The sequence below is a fragment of the Rana temporaria genome, chromosome 4 (assembly GCF_905171775.1).
Source record: "Rana temporaria chromosome 4, aRanTem1.1, whole genome shotgun sequence".
Lineage (NCBI taxonomy): Eukaryota > Metazoa > Chordata > Amphibia > Anura > Ranidae > Rana > Rana temporaria.
In genome coordinates, this window is record NC_053492.1 from 386070242 (window position 1) to 386093785 (window position 23544).

Consider the following 23544-nt stretch of genomic DNA (forward strand, 5'->3'; position numbering starts at 1 on the left):
GCGATGCCCAGCTCGAGTCACTGTCAGGGGCAGGCGAACCTTAGTAATCCTTTGTTACTGGCCGCTTCCTGTATATGGATTCATCAGGTAGTTTGCGGGTATTCCGTCACTTCCTCGATGCCGCAATGTCTCCTGGGAGCTTTTGTCATTGTTCCCAGGAGACATTGTGGAGGTCTGCCGCGAGTTATCACGGGATTTAGAAAGAACTTGCTACCCGATGAATCCAAATACAGGAAGCTGCCAGTAACATAAAGGATTACTAAAGTATAGTGGATCGAAAAAAAACATGCAGTTTAGTAATGATGCATATGAGCGTATCATTTTTTTTTTTTGGTGGGAGAGTTCCCACACTTTTTTCCCCGGGACTTGACCCCTGGCTGCCGGAGAGGAAACCGCAGCAGTTTTCCTCTCCGGCAATTGTACGTTGTGTGTGAACTGACCCTTTCTGTGTGTAGGTGCTTTGTTAATGACCGAAAAATGTCATGGGACTGTGGTTTACATTTTACAATAGGGCGCGGTGGAATTTATCTATTCCTCAGTTTTTTTTTTTTTTTAATATGTCCTTTTAGGAAAGTTGGCAGCTAAGGAAAGGTGTTGGTGACCCTGGTGAAGATGTGGAGTATGATGAAGAGCTGTATGTGGCAGGGAACATGGTGATCTGGAGCAAAGGGAGTAAAACGAATGCATCATCAGTCTTTAAAGCATTTACCGTCGACAGCCCGGTTGTACAGGTAAAACCAAGTATCTGTATTAATAGGAACTACATGCTTTATACTCACGGGGGCTATTTATTATCAAGACTGAATGTCATAAGGACAAGTCTGATCATTGTAGGAGAGCACATTGAGTTCCCAGCACAGCTAGAGAATCGAACACGCTGTGCTCTCATGCCTAGTGTGGTCACAATTGAATAGGAAAGCAGAGGGACTGGCAGGAACATCAGGGATTTTTCATAAAGGAAACAATACAAAGAGAACAGGATACTTTTTCTTACGAGCACAGTACATGGTACAACAGGCACATATCAGTAATATGAAATGTTGGGTTTACATATTACGCCGGCGTCTCCCAGCCCTTTAAGGGGTTTCAGATGCTGGGAGGCGGGGTGAGGTTTATGATCATGTGACAATTATGGCGGTCACCTCTGCACAGCTGTATCTGCAAATTGGTACACAAATATGCAGCTTCTCTGCGCCAAGGCCCACTTGCCGAGAGGCCGCATATTTGCATACCATCGGAGCCTAGATGGTATATTACCTGCCTTGGTAGTATGTAGGAGTTACCATTGCTAAGGTTTTTTTAGACGTTACATGAGGTCATCTCATCATACTTATCATGTGTGGCTTCATGGCCTGGTAACAAGCATCCAGATCAGGCAGTCTTGGTTCTGAAGCCCCATATTTGGTTAGAGTCAGTGACTCGCTACATATTTTCTTATAAAAACTTGTCCTGCACATCTCTGGAGCCCCTAAACCTAGGCATTTGGTCTCGGGAAATTAAGCCTTCCCTGCTAAGCTAGACATAGGGCATGCCCTGCACATCACGCCATGAAACCTGTATTTTTAGGAAACTTTAGAGATGCACATGCACTGCATCATGAGATGTAAAATATGGTGCACAGGTGGTGACTTTTTACAGGCTGTTGGTATACACTTGCATCTTGTGTAACGTACTACCTTGCAGTCTATATGTACTACCTTGCAGTCTATATATACTTGCTGTTACTCCTTAACAGCCAGTTATAACAGTCTGGCCAATTCTTATTGGGTATATTTCAAATAAAGCTTTCTCTGCTGCTTTAATTCCAGGCTCTGTGGTGTGACTTTACTGTACTCGGCAATAAATCTGAAGATACAGAAGGTAAGCTAGTTATTTTTGGATTGTTTTATTCTAATTCAAAGAACAGTCAATATTACTTGAAGTAAACATCTGTCTTTATTTTTTTATTCCTTTCTGGTTAAAAAGTAATGGATCCTAATGGGTATCCTACTGGTCCCCTGTTATTAAAAGAAACCAGTTAGAACCATGTCGAGTGTTTGTTTATTCTTTTCTTTGTAGTCTTTTGAAAAAGATTTCTTGTTCTGGGTATAGCTCCCTTAACCACTTCCATACAGGGCACTTATGCACCTTCCCGCCCAGGCCAATTTTCAGCTTTCAGCACTGTCGCACTTTGAATGGCAATTGCGCGGTCATGCTACACTGTACCCAAACAAAATTGGCGTCCTTTTTTCCCCACAAATAGAGCTTTCTTTTGGTGGTATTTGATCACCTCTGCGGGGTTTTTTTTGCGCAAAAACTAAAAAAAATATGAAAATTTTGAAAAAAAAATAAGTTTTTATTTTTTTCTGTTAATTTTTTTGTAAATAAGTAAGTTTTCTCTTTCAATTACGGGCACTGATATGGCGGCACTGATGAGATGGCACTGATGGACATCGATGAGGTAGTACTGACGGGCACAGATAAGGTGGCACTGATTGGCGGCGCTGGTATGCGGCACTGATGGGCACACATAGGCGGCACTGATGGGCACACATAGGCGGCACTGATGGGCACTCATGGGCGGCACTGCGTCCGACCGTGTGTATGGGGCTTTAGTGGAAGGTTAAAAAGCCCTGTCAGCGTTTACTGCAGTCTTTAGCACTGAAGTATTTTTTTAAGCAGCTCCCCTCAGTCTACTCTCCCTTCCCAGAGCACCCGCTCTATGTTTACATTAGATACTATGAAGCTGGATGGCTGTTGATTCATTGCTGGGAGGGAGAAACAAAGGTAGCTGAGCTGTTGGGAGTATGACACAGTTCCTGCATCTAGATGTGCCTGCATCTACAGTGTTCAATGAGAGCTGGTCACAGTTTTCACTTTATGTATGCTCCAAAGCCCTATTTTGAATCTCCCTTCTATAGGGTTTGGATGTGCAGGAGAGTGATTAACACTGCCGTGTAAAGTGCAGTTGCTGCAGCAAACGTTTACAGTAGTGCGTGTCTTCACTATACCTTAAGATCGGGATCAATCAGAACTGTTTGCTTACAGGATTATTAAAGCACAGAAGAACAGTGATTCTGCTGGTGAAAAAAACGTACTTCCTTTTTTAAGACTTTCGATGCTGAAGCAGTCTTTAGAGATATTCTGGATCTATATAGACTATGGAATATATACATTGCACACTACACTACTGTCTCACCAGCACAACAAAGGCTGCGATTGATGATTGTGTTCTACAATTGCATGTTGGCTGTCTCTGGCTTTAATATTTTCTGAGTAACTGTCTTTTAATAAAGATGCAAATTATAAGTGAGACTAAGGTCAAAACCTGACCTTTCTACTTGTCCTAAATCAGAGAATTAAAACGGTGCTTTTCAGAAAGAGGTCAGCAATGGTAGCCTCCATATTTTCTTACTCCAGACTTGCTCAAAAATAAAACAAAATCCTTATGTCTAATTATACCTGGTTTTATTATGTTTTATTATTCTCAGGCCAAGATAAAGTAGAGAAATGCATCTGTATCCTGCAGAACTCCTGTATTAATGTCCATAACACAGAAGGGAAAGATTACATAGCGCCTTTGCCTTTTCAGGTAAGGAGGACTGTATTTCTTGTAGTCTGATGAGAGCAGTAATGCGCAGGAAATCATAGCAACCAATCTAATTTCTTTTATCAGTTAATATTTGTAATACTCTTTATCTAGTTTGGTACCATAAAATGGCTCATCAGAAATGAAATATGGGTGCTTTTATTACCAAATTGTAGAATGCCAGTTATATATATTTATATCTGAGTGGTACAGGTAAAGTCTAGACGTAAATTGGGGTTTAGTACAGTACCAAATGTGTTTTTTCTCCCTCCTGATTATGTTTTTTTTTTTAATACATAACTTTTAGACCTCATGCACACTGGGCGTTTTTACAGCTGCTGTTTTCAGCTTCAGATGTTTTTTTCATGCAGTCAGTAAACTCCCCAGAATGTTATCCTACTGTATGTGTTACTGCACATATAGGCTGTTATCAGTGTTTTTTGGCAGGGGTTTTCTGGCTAGAAAAACCCCCAGAACTAGTGAGAGGCGTTTTTCAGCTGTAAAAATGCTTGAACTCTAATAAAAGCTGAAAAACACAAAAAAACGCTGCTATTCATTGTTTCATTGTTTATTAGCGCTTTAGAGTCCTAAGCTTATGTGGGAGTATGGTTTTGCTACAAAACTGCTACGGCTGAAAAACGCTACTGCAAAAATGCTGAAAAACGTATTCTACAGCTAGTTTTCTACAGCTAATGCTGGTGTTTTTATAATGTCCAGTGTGCATGAGGCCTTAAAGTGGTTGTAAAGCCTGTAACATTTTTTACCTTCATGCATTCCCTGTAGGAAAAAAAATGTTTTGGTATGTGTATCACCCATCACCTTCCCCCCCCTATACTTACCTGAGCCCGATCTCAGTCCAGCCCTGTGCCCATCTGTAGCGGCTCTCTCCTTTCCCCCCTGCTCTTTCTGTCTTTGCTGACAGCAGCAGGAGCCATTGGCAAAGCAAAACCATCCTTAAAGTTGTTTTGTTCTAATTCTTTCTCTTGTGTTATTTCTCATCATTTCAATCTATGTTGCTTAGGTTGCAACTGTCTGGCCAACAAAATATGGGCTATTGTTTGAACGTAACAGCCACTCTCATGAGGTGCCACACAGTCCTCCTAGGTAAGTGTTTTTTATTATAGTTCTCAGCAGAAAAAGCTATTTAATTTAAATTGTTTCTAAATTTATTGATGCAATACAACCCAGGGATCTTCCACTTCTGGTCGGCGACCAAGGTGGAAATTTGGCTTCCCCCTCCTTCCCCTGCAGCTTCCAGGATATGTCACGGGTCCCAGAAAACTGCAGGACCATTCATTCACAGTTAGTATGTTGATGCCGGGACCAAAGCCGGGTGAGGACAACGCTGGATCCTGGGACAGGTGAGTGTCTGTTTATTAAAAGTCAACAGCTACAGTTTTTGTAGCTGCTGGCTTTTAGTTTTTTAAAAGATGACCGAGCAACCACTTAAAACAACAGGTGTACCTTTTTATTTTATTTTAACCTACAACATTTACAATACTGTTTTTTCTTAATGTATACTGAGTAACATAACAGGCACACCAGGTTTATTTTCTGCCTGTAGGAAGTTGGATACTAAGAAATATGGCTCTTGCTATGATGCTGGCCCCAATATTGGCGTCCCTATATTCCCATTGTCTTGTGGAGGGTGCATTACCTACCTCTATGTGCCACACTCATATCATTTTGATTTCTAAGCTCCCTAAGGATCTAAGTTTGTGTGCCTCTTACAGACTCATTGCCTTGTTAAATAATGATATGAAGATATTGACCAAACTTCTCATACTACGGCTGCAGAAACTGCTCCCTACAGTAATTGCTCCTGACCAAATTGGGTTTATGATGAACAAATCCACAGATATCAATCTTCGTAGACTATTTACCAACATATATGCACCACACTTTTATCAGGGCTCCAGAGTGGTGGCCTCTCTAGATATTGAGAAGGCCTTTGAAACAGTCGAGTGGACTTTTCTGTGGAAGGTACTCAAGAGGATGGGGGTTCCCTCGCTTTATAGAGTGGCTTCATATACTGTATAGGACTCCGACCGCTGCGGTCATGTTTTGTGGTGGCCTCTCGACTTTCTCGCCAGGACTGCCTCTTTTCTCCGGCCTTATTTGCCATTACAATTGAACCGGTAGACACTGTGCTTCGCCACATATCAAGGGCCTCCGCATCGGCTGGTTGGAGGAGAGGGTCGCCCTGTACGCAGATGACTTATTATTGTTTCTGAATGATGCTGGGCCCTCATTGCAAGGTGCATTTCAAATATTAAACTTTTTTTCTGCCAACTGAGGGCATGGGAATCACTGCCACTTTCCCTATTAGGCAGAGTTAATCTGCTGAAAATGAAAATACTGCCCAAGTATACTTGCCTTTTTCATCACTCCCCTTTTTGGATACCAAAATCCTTTTTTGTACCTGCCTGAATCAATTTTTTTCTGCCTATCTATGGGGCTCCCACCCTCCAAGATATAAATTAGCCACACTTATGAGAACCTCTTCACATGGGGGATTAACTTTTCCAGATTCTCATAGATAATTCAATCCAATTAGTTACAGCTGCTTTGTGGTTTTCTCCCGACCGTACAAATTCATCTACTATGTTGAAGGCAGGTTCTCTAGAGGCTTTACAAGTTCTAGTATTCCATGCTCTTAAGGCTATATATTTTTTAACCCCATCTATGCTAAAACAACCATCACAGCCTGGAAGACTGTTCTAACTAGTGAAAACTACTACTGTAGTGTCACCTAATGCTTTACATCTCCTCTTCCCTCTCCATGCTCCCTCATTATTCCTGCTGCTGTTATGCATGACTTAGGCTACTTTCACACTGAGGCGATTTACAGGCTCTATAGTGCTAAAAAAAGCACCTGCAAAACGCCTCTCCTGTCACTCCAGTGTGAAAACCTGAGGGCTTTCACACTGGAGCGGTGCGCTTGTGGGACTTTAAAAAAGTCCTGCAAGTGGCATCTTTGAGGCGCTTTAGGAGCGGTGTATACACCACTCCTAAAGTACCCCTGCCCATTAAAATCAATGGGCGGCGCCTCTGAAGCCCCTGCAAAGCGTCATGGCAGCGGCGCTTTGCAGTCACTTTTAAACCTTTATTGGGCCACTAGTGAGGGTTAAATGCTCCCTGCTAGCGGCCGAAAAGCACCTCTAAAACGCCCCCGCGCCTCAGTGTGAAAGTGCCCTTAGATTTAAGTGTTTTGTGGCCGACCGGTCCATTTTAAAATGTTCACCTGTGATCCAGAAATAACTAAATGTTTAGTTTATTGGAGTTCTTCTGTAATGGATTGTTTTCTTTCTTAGGGAACCTTTGCCAACTATGTTTAGCATGCTGCATCCATTAGATGAAATTACACCTTTAGTGTGCAAATCAGGAGGTAAGTGTACAAATTTAGGAGAAAAATACATTTAGAAATAGGAAAGCACACTACAGCTACTTCGCTACACTCTTTAAACAATAAATACATTGTAACACAATGTTTGTCACTTATATTTCATGGAAACAAATGTACATTGTGTATCACAGGACACAGTAGAGGGAGGAGAGGTGGGAAAAGGGAGGAAGGAAGAAAGGTTAGGAATAGTGGGGGGAGAGAGAGAAGTAAGAAAATATGGGGGTGCGGGTAGGGAGACAATTGTTATTAAGGTGCAGGGAATGGATAATAAAGCGATGGGGAGAGGGGGAGAGGGGAAGAAAGAAGGGATACAGGAAAATCCTAGATGCATCTGTGAATGGGATGTGATTTATTATGAATAATTAAACACTTCTCGTCTACTCACAAGGAAATCTGATCTCCTCCCGTAATGGACAATCCACTCTTTCTCTGAACTCTGAAAGTGTCTATACCAGACCCATGTTGCTGTACAAAATGTCTAGCTACATTTGTATTTTTGTTTGTCCGTATATTGGAGAGGTGGCCTTGGATTTGATCATACAATCTTCTTCTTGTCCTACCTACATGCTGGTCCCTGCATTTCCTAATCCTGTAAGTGTAAAACATGTCAGAGAAGGGCATCCTCCCAGGAATGGACTGTGTTGCTTTTATGGCTGAATAGAAAATTGACTGGGCCAAATGATGTCATCGGTGTGCAGCTTCTCCTTTTCTATATCTTCAAAGAGTGAGGACTAGCAGTGGAAGCTTTAGGTGGTGATACCTGCATGACTCCCTGTCTGCGTCTTGTGTTTTTTTTTTTACTGTTTCTGGCTCGTGTCTTTGTCACTGTGTGAGGCCATGGAGGTTAAGGGCGGGTCCACCTGGCATGTGCGCATTGGCAGTGCAATCACATCAGTGTTGGATTTTCCGGACATCTTCTCCTGTGGGAAGCACTCCTGCAGCTAGACACCTCTCCCTTCACAGCATAGCGACGGGTCCCCTAATCCAAGATATTTCCCTGCAAGTGTTATGGGGATCATTAAGCCACTAAACTAAGCTGCAGCCAAACACTCCTCTCAGCTGGGTTGTTATTCCTCTACTGGAATCAACTTATTGATTCTTACATGTGGTGGCTGCATTCATTTTTTTTTTTCGTTTTTTTTTCACCTAAAGATTTGGCCAGTAAGTCTGATGTTTTTCAATAAAAAAAGTTGTTCTGCAGATATAGCAGTTACAGGGTTGATACAAACCATTTACTACTGACAGGGGAACTTAAACTGATCAAATCGTTATTCGTGTAAAATGTTTATCCCAAAAGGAAAAAAACTGTTGGCTGTAACTGCTTATAAAGTGTTGACTAGGGTTCATCTTCAGTTTGCTAGTGTACCTAAATCTGTTTGGTTTTACACCGCTTTAAGGATGCTGTCGATAAAAAATGTTGGAAGCCCTCTAAGGCATCCTTCTCTTTGCAAGTGGTGGAAATCTGTCAAGTGTGGACAGAATGTATGCTTTGTTCCAGGGAATCAGATTCTGTCATTGGACAATACCTGGAATGGTTTACGGGAGCCTTGAGTTTCTAGGTGGATGCCTTGGAGGATTCCATTCACCAGTGCTACACTGGGCATTAGTGCCATCCATGTGAGGAAAATCCTGAGACTCAAATACTGATCTCCTAAACTTCTCTGTAGGAATCAAATTGAGTCTCTGCCTTTTGAGAGCATGCTTTTTTTTGAGCATTGCCCTTTAATCTCGGGTGGTGTCCCTGAGGTTTCTACAGATTCCCTGTATCCTGTTCCGCTTGAGGGTGCTGGGTAAGATGGTCTTTGTCTTCAATTTGATTCTGTTTGCCCAGTTCTACTCCAGCAATTTGCAACACAATATTCTCTAGGCATAAGACAAGAGTCTACAGTCTCTGGATCTGCTTATGAATTTGAATCCAAAGACCAGGTCGGCTCTGGAGAATTGGATCTCTTCCTGCATGTGGGAAAAAGTTTTCTTCTTCGATAACGTGGAAGGTTTTTAGAGACGGTTGCCAACCTGCCACGCTGGTGGCATCTATAAATCGTCAGGATGGGACAAGAAGCATGTGCTGCTCGGACAGGCAGACATCATCTTGTCTTGTTTTAGAAATACAAAAAGGAGTACCATACCGAAACCCTATAAAGAGTCCAAGATAATTTTAACAGTCAGGAAGGCAAAGCTAACACATTTCTGGGACAACATCACTGCCCCTTTCATCAGGGCTACAAGAGTAAACATAAAACATAGTCTTAATGATAAACGATTATAGCTAAATATGCGTGCATATGAGTATATACCACAAATTCTGCCAGGACTCCGCACCGTCATTCATATATACAAGGCCACAACAAAAGCTACTACTCTAGCTCCTCTCCCGGGATGGGTCTGGGCCCCTCTTCCGGCATGGGTCCCGGTTGCCTGATAGTAGTAACTGCCAGCTTGTGTTGTGAGCTTATGTTTTTTATGAAGGTGGCGCTTGTTTGTTTCCAACACATTGTCATTCACAACACAAGCTGACAGTTACCACTGTAGTAATCCCTCTCCCCAGATCAGCAGTAACCCTTTTACAAGTATTTATTGGAGTGGGCTGCTGCTGGTGTAATGTAGGCATAGGTAGTCCACATTGGATACAAGGTAAGTGAGAATGAGGGGGAGGGGGGGCTTGGGTTCTGCTTGTGGAATTGCCCATAAATTGGGCTTTTGCTTGGGGTAGACCTTCAGCCAGCATAAACTGAGCTTTTACAGCACAATGCAGCCATTGATGTAGCCTGTGTCCTGTGATGTACTCCAAGAAAAGGATTTACAGGTAAACCAACAATCCTAATATTACTGCCCCTGAATATAAATTTACACCATATATGGTGTTGTAACGTGTTGGCTGTTAAAAGTTTTGCCATTTCTGTGTTTAACTATCTATAATATTTCCTAAATCAGCCTTTTACAAGCTTTTTACCTATAAGCAACACATGAAATAATTTTAAGGTCTCAGGCAACCCCTTCTAAAATTGAGATTGCACCTATAGCTCATGGTACATTAGCATGATCAGTAAATTGTACACATTTTTCAAGAAAATAACAAACAACATGGCATACCTGGAATATTTTGACACATAGGCCAGAACATTTTAAACACCCATCTTCTTTATATGTCTAAATAATTTTTTCAGCTCTTTTATTTGTGCATGGCATAAAATAGTTATATAAAACAGAAAAAGAGCAAAAAGGAGACAATGTGGTATTGCGCATTGTAACCATTAGATTTATTGCTATGACCCCCCTGTCAGCTCTCTCCACTCAGCAGTTTGTTGTGCAGGTGTTCATTTAGTGCCTTTCCCTTCCATTTGCAATCCTGTTGTGTTTTAACAAATCCTTATAATGGCACTGTGGATCTTAAAGTAGTGAAAGTGGAACTTCAGTCATTTTTCATCTTTCCATCTGTTAAATCTCCTGATTTCGGCATAGGTGTCACTGCTACGAGACACCACAGAGCTGGAGACACAGTTAAGCCGGAGACGCAATGAGTAACACTACCTGTGATTAGAGTTGCCATTAAAAGTCCCCACTACAGTTCTCAGATCAGCAGGTGACCCTGATCAAGAGCACCTATGTTGGCTGATCATAACTCCCCCCCATCCAGCACTGCCATTCATCGCATTTCCCCCCACCAAGAACTAATGGCGCGTACACGCGACCGTTTTTGGGGTTGTAAAAAATGACATTTTTAATGGTCTAGAAAAAACGATTTTTTTTTCAACCTGGTCGTTAAAACGGCCTTGCCTACACACATTTGTGGAAAAAAAAATGCTCTAGCAAAGCCTTGGTGACGTACAACACGTACGACGGCACTATAAAGGGGAAGTTCCATTCGGATGACGCCACCCTTGGGGCTGCTTTAGCTGATTTTGTGTTAGTAAAAGACGAGTAAAAGACTGTTACAGTGTGATGAATGTGCTTACTCCGTTACGAACGCTAGTTTTACCAGAACAAGCGCTCCCGTCTCATAACTTGCTTCTGAGCATGCACAGTTTTTTCACGTCGTTAAAGCCTACACACGACCATTTTTTACAACGTTAGAAACGTAGTGAAAAATTAGAGCATGTTCTAAATTTTTAATGGCCATTTTTTACATTGTGAACAATGCTCTGGAGCCCACACACAATCGTTTTTTAATGACAGTAAAAAAAAAACGTAATTTTTTTCAGCCCAAAAAAACGGTTGTGTGTACGCGGCATTAGAGAAGGAATAAGAGGAGAATAAATTGAAGGGAGAGGAAAAGAGGGGGAGGATCAAAGAAAAAGGGAAAGAATAAGAGAACAAGAAAGAAGGCTAGAGAGATGAATGGGAGGGGGGGGGGGATTAGAATAGAAATACAAGGGAAAGAAATTAGAACAAAGAGTGGTCCATCCTAAAATGTACCATAAGGGGTTTTAATACTGTACGAGTGGAATGGACTTGGGGAGCGCTAAATGTCCGTGGGTCAGGGGTGCAATCTCCTTGTCTTGCCTTGGGTGCGGAATACCCAAGCTATGAAAATTTTACTGTTAAGGGCCCCCACAACTTGAGATATGTTATAGTTACATAGTTACATAGTTAGTCAGGTTGAAAAAAGACACAAGTCCATCCAGTTCAACCACAAAAAATTAAAAAACAAAATAAAAAACACAGTAAAATCCTATACACCCAACTCCATACCCACAGTTGATCCAGAGGAAGGCAAAAAACCCCAGCAGAGCATGATCCAATTTGCTACAGCAGGGGAAAAAATTCCTTCCTGATCCCCCGAGAGGCAATCGGATTTACCCTGGATCAACTTTACCTACAAATCTTAGTACTCAGTTATATTCTGTACATTTAGGAAAGAATCCAGGCCTTTCTTAAAGCAATCTACTGAGCTGGCCAGAACCACCTCTGGAGGGAGTCTGTTCCACATTTACATTCACAGCTCTTACTGTGAAAAAACCTTTCCGTATTTGGAGGTGAAATCTCTTTTCCTCTAGACGTAAAGAGTGCCCCCTTGTCCTCAGTGTTGACCGTAAAGTGAATAACTCAAAACCAAGTTCACTATATGGACCCCTTATATATTTGTACATGTTGATCATATCCCCCCTTATTCTCCTCTTCTCAAGAGTGAATACATTTAGTTCTTCTAATCTTTCCTCATAGCTGAGCTCCTCCATGCCTCTTATCAGTTTGGTTGCCCTTCTCTGCACTTTCTCCAGTTCTCCGATATCCTTTTTGAGAACTGGTGCCCAAAACTGAACTGCATATTCCAGATGAGGTCTTACTAATGATTTGTACAGGGGCAAAATGATATCTCTGTCTCTGGAGTCCATACCTCTCTTAATACAAGAAAGGACTTTGCTCGCTTTGGAAACCGCAGCTTGGCATTGCATGCCATTATTGAGCTTATGATCAACTAAAACCCCCAGATCCTTCTCCACTACAGATCCCCCCAGTTGTACTCCCCCTAGCATGTATGATGCATGCATATTCTTAGCCCCCAAGTGCATAACTTTACATTTATCTACATTAAACCTCATCTGCCACTTAGTCGCCCAATTAGACAGAGCATTGAGGTCGGCTTGTAAATTGTTATTCCACTGCATAGCTTGGTGTCATCTGCAAAGACAGAAATGTTACTTTTGATCTCAGACCCAATATCATTTATAAATATATTGAAAAGTAAGGGTCCCAGCACTGAACCTTGGGGTACACCACTGATAACCTTGGACCATTCAGAGTAAGAATCATTAACCACGACTCTCTGAATTCTGTCTTTCAGCCAGTTTTCTATCCATTTACAAACTGATATATCCAAGGGGTCACGGCACTAGAAAGGATGAGAACCACTGCACTAGAGGGAGCAAACGTTCAGTTCAGCAACTGTCTCCAGGGATTGCATGTTCATACATAAATGCAAACTGCAAATAGTTTTTTTTTTTTTTTTGGTAGCAAAAATTTAATAGAATTTTATTAAGCTGACCTCTTGCATGTATTTTACAACCGTTGCAGATACTAGAAAATACCTTTTAACTTTTACCTTTATTACAGGTATATTTGCCAGCTCTCGTGTGCAGTATGTTTCTGATAACACACTAAGGATTGTTTTCTCCAATGCTGACCCATCCATTGTGATGACCTATGATACAGTGCAGGGTACACATACAGTATGGGCCCTGCGTAAAGTCAAATCAGAAGTAAGGAGACAAAAATTGAGTGTATATGAATGCATATTAATTTGATATAATATATATATATATATATATATATATATATATATATATTATAATAATGCAGAGTTTCTAACATTTCCGTCATCTTTAAAAAATGTTTGAAAATTGTTGTCTTTAAGTGCTTTGTTAAAAATGCCTGTTTATATAGCAGATTATCTGAAGTTTGATTGTGAACACAACTGACTGAGTCGGAAGAAAAAAATAAATTAAAAGCCAGCAAACTGTAGCTGCTGTCTTTTTTAAGAAACACTCACTAGCCCAGGGATCCGGCGCTGTCTTCACCCAGGCCTGTTCTTAACCGATTTTCGGGTCCCCAGCACCGCTATCTTGGATGTGGGAAGCCGGCTGTGAAATTCTGCTGTTTCACAGCCTGATTCCCACTGCGCAATTTGAACTGCGTTTTCTGAATGGCCCTGCAGTTTCCTGGCAGTACAGTACTGACAGTACATTTCGTCCCCCGCTGCTCCTCTGCAGACAGAAAGCCCTGTATAAATGTAAAGTTGTTCTAGCCTGAGCCTGCACAAGGTTGATGACTCTCCTCGCCCCTATGTGACAGCGATGAGCCAATCACCAGTGTTGTCAGAAGAGATGAAGGGTAGTTAGTGTACCTTTTTTATACTTGTAAATACTGAGTATTTTCTTCACTCCCAGAGGCTGAACAGAGTGATTGGCTCGTCTTGACACCGAGATTGATCATAACACTTATCAACCTTTTTAATTGGGTAAACAGTTGACCAACGTATGACTTCGTATACGTTGTTTTTTGAGAAAAGGAGGCAGGGTCCCGGGTTTCTTTATGTGGCATTCAGTAGTAATGGGCTGTAATGGTCCATCCAGTGGAACGAGGTCTTCCTGAAAATGTCATTTTGGTTATGTAACAATAAGGTGAGGTCCTATATTTGCTTAGTGTCACTCTTGCTGCATCAAATAGATGTATTAGTAGGTAGAGTTTTATATTTCTTGAGGGATTATTGGGGACAGTAGTTCTGATGACAACCAGGATTTCCCTCACTTTGGAGGGATTTTTTCTTACTGCCTGTTCTACTATGGGACAGGAGGTGAAGGGAAATCTCCTTAACCACTTCCATACAGGGCATTTTCACCCCCTTCCTGCCCAGACCAATTTTTAGTTTTCAGTGCTGTCGCACTTTGAATGACAATTGCGTGGTCGTGCGACGTGGCTCCCAAACAAAATTGACACCCTTTTTTTCCCACAAATAGAGCTTTCTTTTGGTGGTATTCGATCACCTCTGCGGTTTTTATTTTTTGCGCTATAAACAATAGAAGAGCGACAATTTTGAAAAAAACACAATATCTTTTACTTTTTGATTTAATAAATATCATATTTTTTTTAAAAAAAACTTTTTTTTTCCCTCAGTTTTGTGGGTTTTTTTTTTTTCCAAAAATATGTAGAAGAATACGTATCGGTCTACGATACGTATTCTTCTACATATTTTTGGTAAAAAAAAAAAAACCGCAATAAGTGTATTTGATCGGTTTGCGCAAAAGTTCTAGCGTCTACAAAATAGGAAATAGAATTATGGCGTTTTTTATTTTTTTACTAGTAATGGCGGGGATCTGCGTTTTTTTTTTTTTTTTTATTGTGACCGTGACATTGCGGCGGACACTTTTGACACATTTTTGGGTCCATTCACACAGCTATAAAACTGCACTGATTACTGTGTAAATGTGACTGGCAGAGAAGGGGTTAACACTAGGGGGCGCTGAAGGGGTTAAATACTGTATGTTCCCTAAAGTGTGTTCTAACTGTTAGGGGGGAGGGGACTCACAAGGGGAGGAGATCGATGTGTGTTCCTCTGTACTGGGAACACACATCTGTCTCCTCACCGCTGACAGGACATGGATCTGTGTGTTTACGACCACAGATCCATGGTCCTGCCGTGATTGCGGGTAATCGCGGGTGCCCGGTGGACATCACGGCCGCCGGGCACGTGCACCGGGTCCCGAGCAATGCGGCAGGGGCGTGCGCGCGCCCCCTAGCAGCCGGAAAAGCCAGGACGTCATATGATGTCCAGTCTGAAGGACGAGAGGTCCCCACCGACGTCATTTTACTATGGCTCGGTGGGGAAGAGGTTAATGGAACACAGATGGCAAAAAAAAAAAACAATGTGACCGGGGTTATAATCCTCCCTTATTCTTTCCAAAATTGAAAAAAAAAGTTTTCCCTTTTAGTTCTACATTAAACTTTTGATTGTCGGCTAAAGGCATGTGTGACAAGCTGCTGAACAGTGTTATAATGCCCACTGGATGAATTGTTTAGTAGAACTTTAAGATAAGAGATGGCGCAGCATGTTTTTCATTTTACAACATTTCATATTTATGTGTTAAGCATATCAGTTTGAAGTTTTGGACGTGTTACAGTAGCAACTGGATCACTGTGTGTTGTTGTTATACAGGAACAGAATGCGGTCTTAAAATATCCAGATCAACTGGGCACTCCACAACATGGAATAATGAACAGCTCTCTGACAGCTCACCTGCACAGTGTTTCTAAAGGAGATTCTCCAACAGGTTCACCTTTTCAGAACTATTCTTCAATCCACAGTCAAAGCCGTTCGGTGTCCTCCCCCAGCATCCATTCTCGTTCCCATTCTCCTTCTATTTCCAACATGGCTGCTCTGAGGTAAAGAATCAGAATAGTACATTACATTGCTTTTTTTTGTTTTGTTTATGCAGGGGGGGGGGGGGAGTTAACCTGCCTGGCGGTGTTCCCGAGTCTGACTCGGGGTTAGATTTTCCTGCTGCGAGCGGTAACCCCGAGTCAGACTCGGGCTTGCCTCGCTAGATCCACAGGCGCTGTTTACTTACCTTGTCCCTGGATCCAGCGATGCCACCGCGCTGTGTGAGCGAGCGCGACCTCGCTCGATTCACACAGTGCCTCTGTGTAACGCCGATCTCCGTTCCCTGCGACGTTACGACGCACGGGGACGGAGAACGGCGCCAAATTCAAAAAAGTAAACAAACACTTTACATACAGTATACTGTAATCTTATAGATTACAGTACTGTATGTAAAAAAAACACACCCCCCTTGTCCCTAGTGGTCTGCCCAGTGCCCTGCATGTCATTTTATATAATAAAAACGTTTCTTTCTCCCTGCAAACTGTAGATTGTCCATAGCAACCAAAAGTGTCCCTTTATGTCAAAAATGGTTTTAGATCAGCTAAAAAACAGCGATAATAAATTATAATCACTTGCAGAATTGTGCGATAGCGATTTGTGGGGAAATTCGTCATAAAAAAAAAAATAATGACAGCGACAATTCTGCAACTGAGAAAATGTCAGTGATTTTAATTTGATTACATTATTGAATAATTTTTATTATAATTATATTATTATTTGTTATAATTATTTATAATTATTTATTATATTATAATTTATAATTTTGTTTTTAAAAAAATGTCATACCCGGGATGCCTATTAAACTCTGGTTTGGTCAGATTTAAGTGAGTTATTCCTAAAAATTACAGACCTACAATATAAAACGCCAAATTTCCTTGCAAATAATGGTACCGCTTTCAGCATGTTTTTTCTGAAAGAATCATACCGCCAGGGAGGTTAAAATATGTTTTTATACTGGTGGTTTTTGATTGTTTCAGCATGTCATGTTATGGGTTATCATGAAATTTTCTTTACCCACGAAGCACACCAGAATGTACTTATTGCATTATTTTACCTGGCTGTTTAGAACAAGTGCCTCCTCATTCATATTTTTCCCCAGCCTTGTTAAAATACAAACAAGCGTCAGAAACCAGTGATTTAAGTCTGAGATTTATAGCCTTTAAAGACGAAATATAGTTATGCATATTTTATACATGGCTACATCGGTCCAGCTTGTAGCAATGTAACACTGCATATATCTTATCCAACTCATGCCCCTAGAATCTGGAAATCCCTGAAGTAGACACTGCTACTCGGCTCACCCTCTACATTCTGAATTCCAGTGGTCGGGTGCTCGGCACTGGTGCCATTCAGAGAATGCTTTGCATTTTCTCAGTTATTGAAAAACATTCTCAGATTGGACGAGATAGAACGCCTGACATCACCAGCCCACCTTATCCAAACAAGAACATTTTGCATTCTTTCAGAACATGCAAATCATTCTCTGAATAGTGCCTGTGCTGAATGGCCAACCTCCTGTTTTCACAGCAGGGCAGCTTCTTAGTGCGGAACCCAGAATCAAGTATAGATCACTAGAGTAACACTGTCTTCTGCAGTGATTACCAGCTATGGTATATACATAGTTACATTGGTTCAAGCTGGATCAATGTAACTATGTAGTAAATATCCATACCTGGAATTCTTCTTTAACCACTTCAAATCACACATGTAATGTATTGCCACGATCATTAGAGCAAGAGCAATAATTCTAGCAAAAGACCACCTCTGTAACTCTAAACTGGTAACCAACCGCTAATTTTTTTAAAGCGTCGCCTATGGAGAATTTTAAGTACTGTAGTTTATCACCATTCCACAAGTGTGTGCAATTTTAAACCATAACATGTTAGGTATCTATTTACTCGGCGTAACATCATCTTTCACAATATACAAAAAAATTGGGCTAAATTTACTTTGGAGTTTTTTTTTAATCAGTGAAGTGTATTTTGTCCAAACAAATTTCGTTTGAAAGACCACTGCGCAAATACCGCATGGCACAAAATATTGCAACGACCGCCATTTTTCTCCTGAGTCTTTGCATATATATATATATATATATGTATGTATGTGTGTGTGTGTGTATATATATATATATATATAAGTATATTAAAAAATATATATCAGTATTTTTTGCTAGAAAATTAATTAGAACCCCCAAACACACACACACACACACACATATATATATATATATATATATATATATATATATATATATATATATATATATATATATATATATATATATATATATATATATATTTCTTTATCGTACATCACGGGACACAGAGCGGCATTCATTACTATATGGGTTATATGGAGTACCTTCAGGTGTAGACACTGGCAATCTCAAACAGGAAATGCCCCTCCCTATATAACCCCCTCCCACAGGAGGAGTACCTCAGTTTTTACGCCAGTGTCTTAGGTGTTAGTCATGGTTTAGCTTGCCTCCGCATCCTTGGGATTAGGTGAGCTACCGGTTCTGTCCAAAAAAGCCTCAGCGCTAAAGTGGTCAGTAACCGGACCCCAAACCCTTGGGGTATAGCCCATAATGCTTTTCTTTTTAGAGAGCTGGACCCTGGGCCCAGAACTTAGAAACCTTTGGGTACCTAAAGTTTTCTGTTGCCAGGGTGCTATATGGGCCCAGGACAGTGGATCCTTCATAGGAACCCAGGGCCTGAAGGTCTAGACATCCCCACGGAGATGGGGGAAGATTGGGCCTCTTGCTTGGCAAAGTCCTGCGGCATGGAGCAGGTAAGTGAGGGGAAAACTTGCGGAACTTGGTTCTTAGCAGGTTTTTTTCTGGGGGGTCACAGGGGACATGCCTAAAGTTATGCACTGCATCTGGCAAACTAGTCACATATCATAAAGATAGGATGGCTCTCTATGTATTATTCCCCATAAGATGTGACCTCCCTTGTAGTGTTGGAAAAGCATTGAGTGGGGCCTGTGTTATATAAAAATATATGTGTGTGTCAGAGAGCTTTGCTTACCTGCAGGCCTCCAGGCGATGCTCCATTCAGTCTTCCTCCTCAGAGCCTGCAAGCAGGCAAAACGCTGGCCTCCTCATGGTTCCAGGCTGCAGGCCGCAGTTTGCTGGAACAGAGAGGTCCCTTCCTCCCAAAATCCCCCCCCCCTCCCCTCCCCCTGTCAGGAGGGGCATTTCCTGTTTGAGGTTGCTGGGGGGGAAGGGCGGGTCAGTGGCTTAAAGGAAGGGGCGGCCCTTCCTTGTTTGTTCCATCAATACTTTGGAACTGAGGACATAGACCAGAGTGGCAGCACGGGGCGCCGAGGACACACAGTGGCCAGAAAGGATATTGCAGTCTTCAGAGGACTGTTTTGTCAAGCCTAGAAATAGGCTGTTTCTTTTCCATCTCATAGTTTTTCTTTGCAATACTACTCAGGGGGACAGAATGTTTTTTCTTTCCTGGATTTGAAACAAAAACGGAAAAAAAAAAAAAAAAAGTCATCTAGGGGAGAGGAAGCATTTTTTTATCCCCCAAACAGGTGTTTGGACAATTAACTTTTATAGTTCCAAATACCAATAGGTAGCAGGTGTACCTCGGTATTGTACCATGGTATGCCGCTGTTTTCCCTACAGGGAGCCTTGGGGCCATCGGGATCTGGGGCTGGAGCTGACGCGGGTCAGTCCAGCCCTAAGATGGTCACGGAGGAGGTATTACTCACCTCTTTAAAAGAGATGAGAAAAGCATGGGGGAAAAAAAAAAAAAAAAAAAAAAAAAAAAGATATCCGCAGCTATGCGGGGCAGTAAGCGGAATAGATCTCCGTCGCCCGAGCGCGGACCCTCAGAAGAGGAGGTCCTTTCCTCAGGGGAATTGGACGACCTCTTGGACACGGACCAAGTAGGTTCAGGGATCGAAGACCCGGATACAGAGGAGTCTGGGGCAGTCTCCCTGAGGGAGAGCTGGTGGATTCAAGGATTGTCGGACTTGGTCCATAGGACATTCAACTTGCCAGTACCAGATCTCCAGGTATCGACGGTTTCAGCTTTGGGCTCACTGAGGGCGCCTCAAAGCAATGCTGTGTTTCCGATCCATCCTCTATTAGAGGGAATTTTGTTCCAAGATTGGAACAAGCCAGATAAGATCTTCTTACCACCTAAAAGGTTCTCTGTCCTATATCCTATGGAAGAAAAATTTTCCAAAAGATGGGCTACTCCTGCAGTGGACGCAGCCATCTCATGTGTTAACAGATCGTTAACATGCCCTGTAGAAAACATACAGGTGTTCAAGGATCCAGTTGATAAGCGCTTGGAAGCACTACTTAAGAACTCCTTCACTACTGCAGGGGCAGTAGTACAGCCAGCTGTGGCTGCGATTGGGGTCGCTCAAGCATTATCGGATCAATTTAAGCAGATGCTTAAACTTATTCCGGCCCAGCAGGCAGAAAAATTTTCGGATGTCCCTAAGGCCATATGTTTTACGGTAGACGCAATCAAGGATTCTATCCAGCAAGCGTCACGTTTATCGTTATCCCTTATCCATATGAGAAGACTCTTATGGTTAAAAAGCTGGGAGGCTGAGCCCCCATGCAAGAAGCTCCTGGTAGGGTTCCCCTTCCATGGAGGACGACTCTTCGGAGAAGACCTAGATAAATACATTCAGACCATTTCAAACGGCAAGAGTACTCTCTTGCCAACTAAGAAGGTTCAGGGACCTGCGTTTAAACGACAGTATTCCCCTGGGCAGGGGCCCTCTAATGCCAAGCAGTATCGACGGCCTCCTGCAAAAGCAAACTTCGGCTTCAACAGCAGATCACAAGGACAGGCTGTTAGAGGCAAAAGGCAGTGGTTTCGCAAACCAGCAAAACCAGCCCCCAAGCCAACCTTATGAAGGGGCGCCCCCACCCACGAAGGTGGGGGGAAGGCTGCGACTCTTTTCAGAGATTTGGGAAGCCAGCATTCCCGACGAGTGGGTACGGTCTTCCGTGGCCACAGGCTACAAATTAGATTTCCTAAGGTTTCCTCCTCCTCATTTCCAGAAGTCGAGGATTCCAAACGATCCGGAAAAGGGAGCCGCATTAAGATCGGCATTAGATCATCTACTTTCCCAGGAAGTAATAGTAGAGGTACCAGTCCTGGAACAGGGGCTGGGTTTCTACTTCAACCTATTCATCATCCCAAAATCCAATGGAGATGTCAGGCCAATTTTGGACCTAAAGATGGTAAATGCATATCTAAAGATCCGCTCATTTCGGATGGAATCCGTGCGGTCAGCAGCTGCCACACTCCAGAAGGACGACTTCATGGCGTCCATAGACATAAAGGATGCCTACCTTCATGTTCCAATTTATCAGCCACATCAAAGATATCTACGCTTCATGGTGGCTTCGCGTCACTTCCAATTCGTGGCGCTTCCCTTCGGGTTGGCTACGGCCCCCCGGGTGTTCACGAAGGTCCTAGCTCCAATCCTAGCCAAACTAAGGATCCAAGGGGTCACGATCCTAGCATACCTGGACGACCTCCTAGTCATAGATCACTCGTCTCCCGGCTTGGAGCGAGCAGTGGCCCTCACGGTCCAATACCTCGAGAGGTTCGGCTGGGTCCTAAATCGAGAAAAGTCAGCTTTCCAGCCCACAAAGCAGTTGGAATATCTCGGCATGAGATTAGACACAGAACAACAAGGAGTGTTCCTACCTCTGAGGAAGGTAAAAGCCATCAAGGAATTAATCCTACTGGTTCTAAGCAAGAAAGAACCGACTATTCGCCTATGTATGAGGTTACTAGGCAAGATGGTGGCCACATTCGAGGCGGTACCATACGCCCAGAGCCACACTCGCATCCTACAGGCAGCCATCCTGTCAGCATGGAGCAGAAGGCCACAGGCCTTGGATATCCCGTTGCCGCTCTCATCAAGAGTCCGACAAAGTCTGTGTTGGTGGTTAGACCCTCAGAATCTACTGAAGGGGAGGTCTTTCAGCCCAGTGGCTTGGAAGATAGTGACCACAGACGCCAGCCTGACGGGCTGGGGAGCAATTTTGGATGGTTGCACTCGCCAAGGTACTTGGGCAAAGCCAGAGAAGCAGTTGCCCATCAACATCTTGGAGCTCAGAGCTGCTCGACTAGCCCTCAGGGCTTGGACGTCAAAATTGCAGGGGTTCCCGGTGAGAATTCAATCAGACAATGCCACGGCCGTGGCACACATAAATCACCAAGGGGGAACCAGGAGTCAAACCGCTCAGAGAGAGGTGAGCTTGATTCTTCTATGGGCAGAGGCTCATGTGCCCTGCATATCGGCAATATTCATTCCAGGAGTGGACAACTTTCAGGCGGACTTCTTAAGCCGCCAGACTCTATGGCCGGGGGAATGGTCTCTGCATCCACTAGTCTTTCAAGCACTCTGCCAAAGATGGGGAGTGCCGGACGTGGATATCATGGCATCGAGACTCAACAAGAAACTAGACAGGTTCATGTCCCGCTCAAGGGATCCGATGGCCTGCGGAACCGATGCGTTGGTTTGCCCTTGGCATCAGTTCAAACTTCTTTATGCGTTTCCCCCGCTCCAGTTACTACCCCGCCTGCTGCGCAGGATCCGGGTGGAGCACATACCAGTCATCCTGGTAGCTCCAGCATGGCCCAGAAGGGCATGGTACTCACTAATCTTAAGGATGGTAGTGGGAGACCCTTGGACTCTTCCTCTACGGCCAGACCTGCTATCGCAAGGTCCGATCCTCCACCCTGCCTTACGGCATCTAAATTTGACGGCCTGGAAGCTGAATCCCTGATTCTCAGGGGTAGAGGTCTGTCTCAGAAAGTAATCTCTACCCTAATCAGAGCCAGGAAACCGGTCTCTAGGGTGATTTATTACAGGGTCTGGAAGGCCTATGTAGGCTGGTGTGAGTCCAAGCGATGGCTTTCTCGCAAATTTACCATCGATAGAGTATTAAGTTTTCTCCAGCTAGGAGTGGATAAAGGATTGGCATTAAGCACAATCAAAGGACAGATTTCTGCTCTGTCAGTGTGGTTTCAGCGGCCGCTGGCCACCCACTCGCTGGTTAAGACCTTCCTTCAAGGGGTCTTACGTATTAGACCTCCAGTTAAATCCCCGCTTTGTCCGTGGGATTTAAATCTTGTTCTGTCAAAGTTTACAGAAACAACCGTTTGAGCCGTTGGCTGATATTCCTTTGGTTCTACTGACAAGGAAGTTAGTATTTTTGGTTGCCATAGTTTCCGCAAGAAGAGTTTCGGAGCTGGCAGCCTTATCCTGTAAGGAACCATATCTTGTTTTTCATAAGGACAGGGTCGTTCTCCGCCCTCATCCTTCCTTCCTTCCGAAGGTCATATCCAGTTTTCATTTGAACCAGGATTTGGTATTACCATCCTTCTTCCCTAAACCTACTTCCAGAAAGGAAGGGTTGCTGCATACCTTGGATATTGTCAGGGCCATGAAGGCCTATCTTAAAGCTACAAAGAAGATCCGGAAGACAGATGTGCTGTTCATTCTACCGGATGGGCCCAAGAAGGGGCAGGCAGCTGCAAAGTCCACCATTTCTAGGTGGATTAAGCAATTAATCACTCAGGCCTACGGCTTGAAAGGGTTGCCTCCTCCAGTATCATTAAAGGCTCATTCTACTAGAGCCATGGGCGCCTCCTGGGCAGCACACCACCAGATCTCTATGGCTCAAGTTTGCAAGGCGGC

The 23544-nt window shown here is 43.1% G+C and overlaps 1 protein-coding gene across 2 annotated transcripts in view; it reads left to right on the top strand.

Moving 5' to 3' along the window:
• The window catches only part of ANAPC1 (anaphase promoting complex subunit 1), a 146610-nt gene that overhangs the window by 6764 nt on the left and 116302 nt on the right, over nt 1-23544 (top strand). For both annotated transcript variants that reach the window (XM_040351087.1, XM_040351088.1), the window contains exons 3-9: nt 570-731; nt 1809-1860; nt 3471-3571; nt 4590-4672; nt 6883-6956; nt 13026-13171; nt 15625-15851. In XM_040351087.1, the coding sequence (XP_040207021.1) occupies nt 570-731; nt 1809-1860; nt 3471-3571; nt 4590-4672; nt 6883-6956; nt 13026-13171; nt 15625-15851 (845 nt within the window). The remainder of the gene's footprint in view (nt 1-569; nt 732-1808; nt 1861-3470; nt 3572-4589; nt 4673-6882; nt 6957-13025; nt 13172-15624; nt 15852-23544) is intronic.